Source organism: Phalaenopsis equestris, unplaced genomic scaffold (assembly GCF_001263595.1).
Source record: "Phalaenopsis equestris unplaced genomic scaffold, ASM126359v1 Scaffold000745, whole genome shotgun sequence".
Classification (NCBI taxonomy): domain Eukaryota; kingdom Viridiplantae; phylum Streptophyta; class Magnoliopsida; order Asparagales; family Orchidaceae; genus Phalaenopsis; species Phalaenopsis equestris.
Window position 1 is genome coordinate 792,588 of NW_018165185.1, and position 10,070 is coordinate 802,657.

Here is a 10,070-nt window from a genome sequence, read left to right on the forward strand (position 1 = left end):
GCAATTTCTTTTAAAGTTTCTTGTATTAATTTATCTACTATTTATTTACTATAATTTTTCAATAAAGTAACAACACACTTTGGTTATATTGTTTAATATCCTAAAATGAGTTATTCAATAATTATAACTGAAATATTTGTCATATAAAAACATTTAACATTATTATTATTATTATTATTATTAGTACTTAACTTCACAACTTCATTGTTTTATTGTTGAGGCCATATCTTGGAGGACCTAGTTTTTTGGCTTGCTTTTCATCTTGTTGGGTTGTGCTTGCAAGAAGAAAATATAGATTAGGCTAGTTTATTTGAGAACTTAAGAGCAAAACAAAATATATATTAGACTAGTTTATTTAGATTATGCTTTGGAGAAAATGAAGGTTGAAGAAGGTTCACGATTAGAGACAAACAAGTCGAGTTGAGTCAAGCTTTGAATTAATGGAGGAATTTTTATTTGATTATTTGTTTGCTAGAACTCGAGATTGTGTTTGGCTTGAGCTCATTAACTAAGCTCGAGCTCAACTCGAGTAAAAGACATCTAGCTTGAGCTCGACTCAAATACTCAAGCTCAAATAAAAACCTCTAGCTTGTTTCAATTGTTGAGCTCAATTTCAGTTATAGATGTCAAAATGTTTAATATTTTCACAAGTAAAATGATTAAAAGTAATATCAATCGAGCTGACTTCACGAGTTTTTGAGTCGAGTCAATCCAAACTCGAGTTAATAAAATAATCAAGTTTGATAGTTTGAATTTCAATCTAAGCTTAATATCAAACTTGTGACTCGATAAACTCGGCGCTTTAGCTTATTAACAAGTCTCGCTTGCCCTACCCCTACCACCCCTCTTGTTAATAGTGACACCCAAACAAGGAAGAGAGAGAATAAGCCTAGATCAAGCTGATCCACATTAATCCAAAGCTGATTGGATCAATTTAAATATTCATGGACTCAATGCAAGGCCACAAGAAACATTGATAAGATTATAAATTCAATTTGATTCATGGAAGCCAATCGAATAGTGATTTAGTCAATTTATGAGCTAATGCCTGATTTCGAATTGTGTACCAAGTCAAAGGTGGCTGTTTCATAGCTATTTCTTATCAAGATATGAGAGTGAGATTAGGTCTAATCATACAAGGCTGCAATCCATTATGCCATACATATACCTGAAACTTGTTATTTACAACAACCACCCTCTTTCTACCTTTTTTTTCAAAATCTCATACAGTTGCATATTCCAGATCAGTGAGACATTGTAAATAATCTAAACATAAAATGGAAATGAAAGAAATGCTGAGAAACATCTTAAGAACTTGGAATAAATTCCTGCTTTATGCATAATAATGAACCATAATACAAACACTGTAATGGAATAAACAAACCAGAACGTAGACCATCTATAAAATCTAAAAATAATCTTAAAAATAATATCAGGCAGTAACTAAGGTGAAGAACAAAAGATGCTAAAGCTAACCATTACATCAGATCCACACATCTGAAAATCCTCACCATAGAAAACATAAGAGCACCAGGATGAACCCCCCCACCTTCCAAAAAACCAAAAGGGTTTATCGACGCCCATCCTGCATCGATCAACCACGACAAACTGGACGCCAGGACGAATATAACCGGACTGGACCTCGACCGACTCAACAGGACGCACCGCACACCAACAATCCCCAATCTTCAAGATAGCTGAGATGTCTTGTACAACTTGGAACCAGAAGTTCCCCTACACATACAAGGAATTTTCAATAACTACTAAAAGTAAACAAGTATCTAAGGGATTGTTTGGGATCAGTTTTGTTTTTGGTTTGTCGTTTCTGTTTTATCTTATGTGTTTTAAAATATTTTTGTTTAATGTGTTTTTAAATATTTTTATTTTTTTTATTTTTAAAAATAAATAAGCATACTTTCGAAAAAGCTCAAAACAATTTTTAGTTGTTCGAGTGTTCTAAAAAACAATCATAATATCGGAATCAAATACACCAAATATGTTTCAATTCAAATCAAAACATTAACAAAAAATAAAAATAAAAAATAGAAAAAAAAACCTAAAGTAATCCCAAACGGTCCCAAAGTAATCCCACAAATATTTTTTTATTATTTTAATTTTTCGTTTTTATTTTATTTTATTTATGTTTTGATTTGAATGAAAACATGTTTGACTATTTAATTAAAACAAGCTTGTTTTTACAAACATTCAAAACATCTAAAAGTCGTTTCGAGTGTTTTCAAAAATAATATTTGATTATTTTTAAAAATAAAAAAACATATAAAATACAATAAAAAATGTTTTCAAAAATAAAATAACAAGCAAAATTGATCCATGGCAAGTCTTAAGAAAACCTGGTATGATATTCTACCTCTAGCCAAATTTGAATCCACCAGAAGGAACAGAGTACTGTTCATTGGCACCAAAGTTGAATCCAGTCTGAGCAGAATCTCCAGCCGGCATGGCCTCATCCTCCTCTTCCAACCAGTAAGTCTCCAGTATCTTTACAGCCTTCTCATAAATCTCAGTGTTGTCATGGCTCTGGAGATTTTCAATCTTGTCCAGACCTTCAGCTTCATCAATCATCTGAGCATAAAGGTTCACCCCTCCGGTGGTTCCAAGGTTCTTCTCGGCCTCGCCAACTTTAAGGATATTCTCAAGACCTTCCAAACAGACCGTTACAATTCTGGGGTCAGGGCAGACGAGAAGATCACACAAGGGCTTGATGCAGCCCTGAGTAACTAAAAACCTGAGCTCCAGAAGATAAAATTAGAGCTTGTATGAGAAGCATAAAATTAAACTAATTTGTATCCATGTAGGAAAATAGTGAAGGGAGGAAATAAATACTTTATCTGATCATGGGTGCCTCCAGAAGTGGCATTTGAGATGGCCCATGCAGCCTCTTTCTTAATATCAAACTCTGCGTTTTGAAGCAAATCTACCAGAGGGCCAATAATATTAGCCTCAATCACAGCCTGTGATTAAAAATATCGAATCAAATTTATCGATCATGTAAGAAGTTCAATTGTTTTTATATTGAGTTTATTTCAAATTTTAGCAGTTTTCACTCATGATAGGTGATGGATGGAATAAACAAAATTTACACACAAGTTTTTGACTTGTTTATATGTCTTAAGCACTTATAAGAAGCAGTGGCTGAGAGCCTTTATGTTTGCAAGAACAAATAAACCCAGAAAGTTCTGCATACAATACCTGTATTTGCTCTTTATTTCCAGCAGTAATGTTTGAGATAGTCCAGCAAGCCTCCTTCTTAATACTTTTCTTATAACTCTGTGTCAGCAGATTCAGAAGGAATGGAAGAGCTCCGTTGCCGATGACATACTGATCAAAGCATTACAAAATGAAATAAGAGAACGATGGGTAATATTCCAAAACTCATTAGAACACATCCAAAAGGTACAAAAAGTGGTTTCCTCAAATAAATTGATACAATTACAGAAAGATTGAAAGAATTTATCAAAATAAAGTAAATCTAAAATTAAAGTGATCAAAGCAAAAAAGGAGCTATTTTAAATATTACTAAAATTACACAACTAATCTTCTCAAAATAATTAGATATTTAAGGACATTGAAGGTCAAATTAGATGCCTTAAAATAGTCTGGTAGTTTCAATAGGAATGTTTCTTCATCAAATAGGTCACAGTCTCTCAAATTGCGCCGCATCTTCGGATACAAAACTCACACCACAGCATTGGGTTTTCTTATCATCTATTAATATTTTTACCTGAAAGTGCAAAGGGGTATGACAAGATTATCCATTTACTTGGATAACATCAATGGTCGCTAGCAAAAAACATAGCCTTGACAACATTACACTAGCTGAAAGTCGGAAGTTAAATTAACTGTCACCGCAAGTGCACATTAACAGTCACTAGCCAAAACTTTGCCGTAAACACATCAGACTAGTTCGAAAGTCAGAAATTAAATTAACTGTCACTGCACATTAACAATGATAGCTCCTGGAAAACTGTAAGAAACAATTGAAGCTAACATTTCTGTTAGCTATTCATGTAGTTGCTAAAACTTTGTCTTGGTATAGAGAGAAAGTGATAAAATGAAACCCCTCTAATTTATGGGTTCAAAATGAAAATGAAATTAAATCCCACTAATTTATGGGTTCATGATGAATCAAAAGGCATTGGTTTGACTTATCAATCTTTCTATCCTTTATTTAATATACTTCCTTTCAAATCTTAGTATTTGAACTTGGCCTTAGGAACACTTACACATACCCTGATTTATTTTCTCATGTCTGTTACAAACCAAAGGTAAATTCCAATATTGGTATTGAAAATATATGGGGTATGCCTACAGCCACAGAAATATCCAAAACGAAGTTGGTAATCCCGGAAAAAAAAATGCCATTGCAGGTCCCAATAATGGGAAAAGAAAGATTGAGTTCATTTTAAGTCAACATTCGATTTTAAGACTTTAAAATAGGACAGCCCATGAAATTAATACACATTTTAAAAATGTTGCTGTTCATCTCACCATATTCGCTTCGGTTCATGCGACAAGACTGGATTTTTTTGTCCTAGATATCTACATGACATCTTCAACCTTGTCTTCTTTAAAAACTCTATTACATAGATGAAGCCATGACTAAAGTAGTACATACACTTGTCATCATAGCTTCCAAAGCTCAATGATTTTTTATCATCTTATAATAAACAACTCAAAACTGCAACAGGACAGTATAAGTCAAACAAAAATAATTATTTTTAATCATTTGTATGTTTTATCATTTTCTTCCCATTTCAAGTTAGCTCACCAGTTCAGTTTGTTACTATTTAGCCTGCTAAATTAGTTTACATTACCGGTGACTGCAGTAATATTTCTATTAGCCACAATATTAGATGAAAGTTGACCTCAAAACGCTCTCACACAGTTTGGTAAATCATTCCATCCTGCCTCTGATTGCACAAGCTAAAACAAAAAAAATTAAATGATACTAATTCTACTCTTTCAAAATAATAATAATAATAACGATAATAGCTGTTCTTTCTAGTCACTTGCAAGCCTACTAAAATCATCACTCAACGGACTAAAAAAAAAAACAAAATAATCAGCTACACGGTCTGGCCAATAAGTCAGTAAGGATAATTACCCATAAAAGCTATAGGAAAAAAGAAAATATTGCTCATGCCTGGTAATCATCGTAACATGGCTCCTTAAATGACATCTAAGGTAGACAAGAATAAAGACAAGATTATCCTTCAATAATAATATAAAGATGACAATTTCCAATACATTTATATGTTTGCTATATACTTCGTACTATACCAATGCTCCTCTCCTCAACATGGTCCCTTCACCAATAAGCATGATGATCTGCAAGTACCCTTGACATATTCTTTTTTTCTGTATTTTTTTTAATTCTCAATGTGGAATAAATTAGTACTAAATCCAGAAACTAGAACAATCATCAAGACGTGTTCCCCAAATACTCAACAAAAAAGAGGAAAAAAATTTTAAAAAAAAAGAAACAAAAAAGCAGTTCTTATGATTGGAGAAAATCACTTCTGGTTGGTCAAATTTTGACCATAAATGGGGACAAACAATATAACATTCCAATCAATGTAGATTTAAATACAACCCTTTTTATCTAGCTCTTCATTGCTTTATGTTGATATATTCAAGGATATAAACTTTTCACCTCATGAATCATGAGTTAATAGCATTTGCAAGTATATCACTTCTATATGTTACAAATCACAAAGTTCAATATTGCAAGCCTCGCACAAGGTCTTACTGCGATGGAAATTCACTGAGAATTGAAACAAGTCCCCATTTACAACTTTTAAAAAGAAGGGAGGAAAACAATTTACAAGTGAAAACAACGTAAAAATTATCACATGAATCATCCGATTTCTTTAGTTTCACACTCTAACTAATATTCTGTATCTTCCATTTTTTCTTTTCACATCTATCTACCTTTCATATTTCTCATACATTTGCATTTCTTTCAAATTTCTGCATCAGTATCACGTTATTCCCACGCGTCTTCATCATTACAAAGCCCATAAAACAAATACAATAACAAATAAAAAAGAAAAGAAATTATATTCAATCCATGAACCGAGTTTTATCATAAATAACCAAGTAATTCAAAAAAAGAAAATTTGAAACTTCAATTATTAAAAAAAGTCAGAAAATGAAGAGTAAAAAAGCATTGTCAATACCAGCAAAAAAATCATAGTTACAATCCATTATGCCCTCTTCAAAAATTTGTATTGCTGCGTCCTTCTCATTAGAATGAATAATTTGTGCAGCTCATTAAGTTTAAAGAACAAAAACATACATAAAAGCGAACAAATTAAATAAATAAAAGAAAGAAGTATTCAAGCTTTGTCCCCTACTTTACACTAAAATAAGTGATTAACAAAACACAAAATGGACTACAGGAAATGCAACATATAATATATCATTACTGGTAAAAAAAAAAAGCATCTCCAGTGTTGATTGACAAACAACACAATCACAATACTGATCAACTGTTGCAAATTCTTTTGATCACGAAAGACTTTCTCTAGGTTTAAATGCCTAATGCAATCCAAAATTAGTGTGTCCACCGAACACCTTATAGCCCGCAATATAAGTTTTATCAAGGACTACTTAATAAAATTGGATGAATCAGACGCTAAAATGAAATCTCCAAAAAAACAAAAGATGGAAGAAATTAGAAAGCACGCTGCTGCTAATTTCTTACCTGTGTTTGAATATCATCTCCAGTAACAATGTTGCCAACAGTGCGAAGAGCAGGAATTAGAACTGAAGGTGATGGATGGCTGAGGAAGCCATTCAACAACAACCAGATCAAGGAAAAATTAAAATAAAAGATTGGAATGAGGGTGAAGAAACCAAAATAGTAACATATGGAAATATCATGCAAAAAAAAAAAAAAACATACTATAGAAGTTCAACCAGCCGAGGCACAACTTCAGCTTCAATTACAGATTGGATTTTGTCATTTGTACCATCAGAAAGATATGAGAGAGCCCAGCATGCATCAGTGAGGACTTCTTCATCAGTAGAATGAATGAGGTGTTTAAGTGCAGGGAGAGCGGGCTTTGTCTGGTCCAAGGAAAACTCAGTTAGGCAATGCAAAAAGTAAAATAAATGAACATTTACATACACACCACTCAATTTTTACGAATGTTCACAACTAACACCTAAACTTCAATTTTTAGTTAGACCGCCGCCTTACCTACGCATGAATAGGTGTATTTCACTTTTTAAAAGTTAAAATGGTGGTATTTTTAATGTGATATAAAAAATTTGGGTGGTATAGATATAGAAAAACAAAGTTTAGGTGTTAGATATGCATATACATAAGAATTGGGTGCTATGCATGTAAATGCCCCTAAAATTTAAAAAAAAAGAAAAAAAACAGCTCACAAGTATACAGTAAACAAGCATATGCATGATGCCAAACCTGCTCAAAGTTGGGTTGCGGCTTCCCCCTGCAAAAATTTGATAAAGTCCATGTGGCATTCCTAAGCATGGAAAGCTTAGCATGGTCATTCAGCTGAGCCAGCAGTGGCATCAATGCACCATTGGCAAGAACTAGATCCCGACACTTCGGAGAATCACCAGCAACATTCCCCAATGCCCATACAGCCTAGACAATAATTTCCAAATGAGAAAAAATCAATAACAAATTTATATGTAAAGAACGGGTAAAAGGAATAGTGCTCCTAACCATACTATCTTATTATATATTAAGCAGGCAAGGAAGGGAGAACTACTAATTGCTTTAGAAATCCTTCATCCCTCAACAGCACTTCCCAAATTTTGAAATATTAAAACAAAATTTATTTGTAATAAAAGTTCGCAAGAAAAATGAAGTAGGATTTCAACTTCTCAGTTAAAAACCCAAAAAAGCAGCGTTGAAGAATGATTTTTTGGGCTGTAATTCCTAATCAAATGTAAGGAAACCTTCAATATGGAAAAAAATATAGTGGGGTGGAGTAGCTGAAAACATTCCAATGGTCGTTTTTCGACTAAGCAATTATGGGACTAATATGCTCATCTATACCTTATAATACTAATTGTTTAATTTGCAATGTATAAATTAAAAAATAAGTGGAACTTTAATTTAAAAAAAAGGTATGATAAATGACTTCAAATAAGGTGGTTGTATTTCAATATTAACCTTCCATTCAAAGGAAAAAAAATCATCTAACTTCATCAAATAAAGTGATTTTTAATTAATTTAGCTTATAAACCAAAAAACAAATTTGTTCGCCACTTTAGCTAGCCACTTTAATACAACCAAGTTTGGCCTAAGTCGAAAAGAGTTTTCTTTAACAAGATCCCCATCTCAATGAAACTTTGATGAATATTTTAAATCCGTAAAATACAATGCAAATGGTTAGGAAACTTTAAAAATCTAAGAAATGGTGGTTGGTGGAACAATTCATATAATGCTAATGGGAAGGTTCAGTACGTGATGTTCAGATTATTTTCATTGAGATTTGTACATTAGTAATGTCAACCAAGATCAAAAATATATATTTTTTTTATATATAAATAAGTTAATATTTCATTGAGGTTGCAGAGCGTTGAAATATAAAAATACAAATTCCAATGCCAAAAAACTGTCCAAGATGGGGGTGGCAAGGAAGGGGATATTATTTTCTCCTCAAACTGGTGTTTTATATTTCAATTAATTCCAAAAATCCTCAAGTCCTAATTGAAACCATATTCAGAAACAAACGAAATTAAAGAAAGCAGAAACATATACCTGCTCTCGCACATCATCACTTGGAGAACGAAGAAGCCTAACAAATATAGGTACAGCCCCATGGTCTATCACAACTTTGGTATTATCTGAGGTCCCTGAGGCAATGTTGGTAAGTGCCCAAGCAGCTTCAAACTGCAACAAAATTCTCATGTATTTGGATATAATTATAAATTAGATTTGGACAAGTATGAACTGAATCCCTTATCCAACCTGAAGCTGCGGAAAGTCATCTCTTGTAAGAAACTCAACAAAACGGGGAACAACACCAGACTGGATAACCTCCTCAATGGGAGGGCTGCGTTCTGTTTGAAGAATTGAGCCCCATATCAGCAAAGTAAACAGCATGAAATTTATTTTAAATAAAACAAAAGTTTGAATAAGAAAACAGAAGGAGCTGATCAATTATGCAATACCTATTGATAGTAATTTACGAAACTGCGTTGTTGCTTCAAGCTGCAACGAGCTGTCTTCCGAGCAAACCCCGGAAATCATAGCCGGAAGACTCTCTAGCTGTGACCCCAGCACCATAAGAAAGCAATTTTCATTAGAATTCAAACTATGGCCATAATAAATAAGTGCTGGTAACCGGTATAGCACGAAAACCAAGGGATAAAAGGAAAAAAGACTAGATCGCAATTAGATCGAAAAAAAAGCGAGACAAGGTGGGAGTGCAAACCTTTTTCTCGACGGTTGAAGATTGGATAGAGGTGGGGAAGGGCTGAACTTGCATGCCTTCGCGACGCTTCTTCTGGAGGTTCTCCTCCCGCTTACTCTTACGGATCTCGACCATGTTATCCTCCCTCCGCCGCCGCCCCTCCTCCGCGTCCACCGCTACTTTGTACTTATTTCGGCGGACCTCCGCTCGAGCGCTTGGCCTCAGCGACATCTCCGCAGATGATAACGATCGACAGGAAAGAGATGAACGCTAGAGAATCGAGGGGAAGAAGCCGCCGCAGTTGTTGGCGATCGACAGGCAAGAGATGAACGACCACAGTAAACGCGGGGAAGAAGCACGAGAGCAAGCGAAACCCTAAAAAGGCAAAGCAACCATGTTTCTTTGTTTTTTCTTTTTAACAAGTTCCACGATTTAAAATCATAGAAATGTATTCAGTAAATTTTAATACACCCCCCATTATCTTGTGTATTTATATATCTGTCAATTAAAATTTATATTTACAAATATAATATTTAAAGCCTACATTAGATTAATAAAAATAAAGGTAAGAAAATATTTTTTAGATAAAAATTTGTATTGTTATAAAATAAATATACATATAAATGATTATTATGGAGTGATTTATGATCA

The 10,070-nt window shown here is 33.5% G+C and overlaps 1 protein-coding gene across 1 annotated transcript; it reads right to left on the reverse strand.

Moving 5' to 3' along the window:
* Positions 1-1,332: 1,332 nt before the first annotated feature.
* LOC110030632 (importin subunit alpha-2-like) lies at positions 1,333-9,848 on the reverse strand. Its single transcript, XM_020733439.1, has 11 exons — positions 9,441-9,848; positions 9,178-9,274; positions 8,975-9,066; positions 8,765-8,896; positions 7,454-7,639; positions 6,929-7,092; positions 6,728-6,806; positions 3,211-3,339; positions 2,845-2,972; positions 2,369-2,746; positions 1,333-1,734 (listed from the first exon to the last, which is right to left on the reverse strand). Exons 1-10 carry the CDS (start codon positions 9,648-9,650, stop codon positions 2,371-2,373), a joined length of 1,593 nt encoding a protein of 530 aa, XP_020589098.1. The 5' UTR covers positions 9,651-9,848; the 3' UTR covers positions 1,333-1,734; positions 2,369-2,370.
* Between the last annotated feature and the right edge of the window lie 222 nt (positions 9,849-10,070).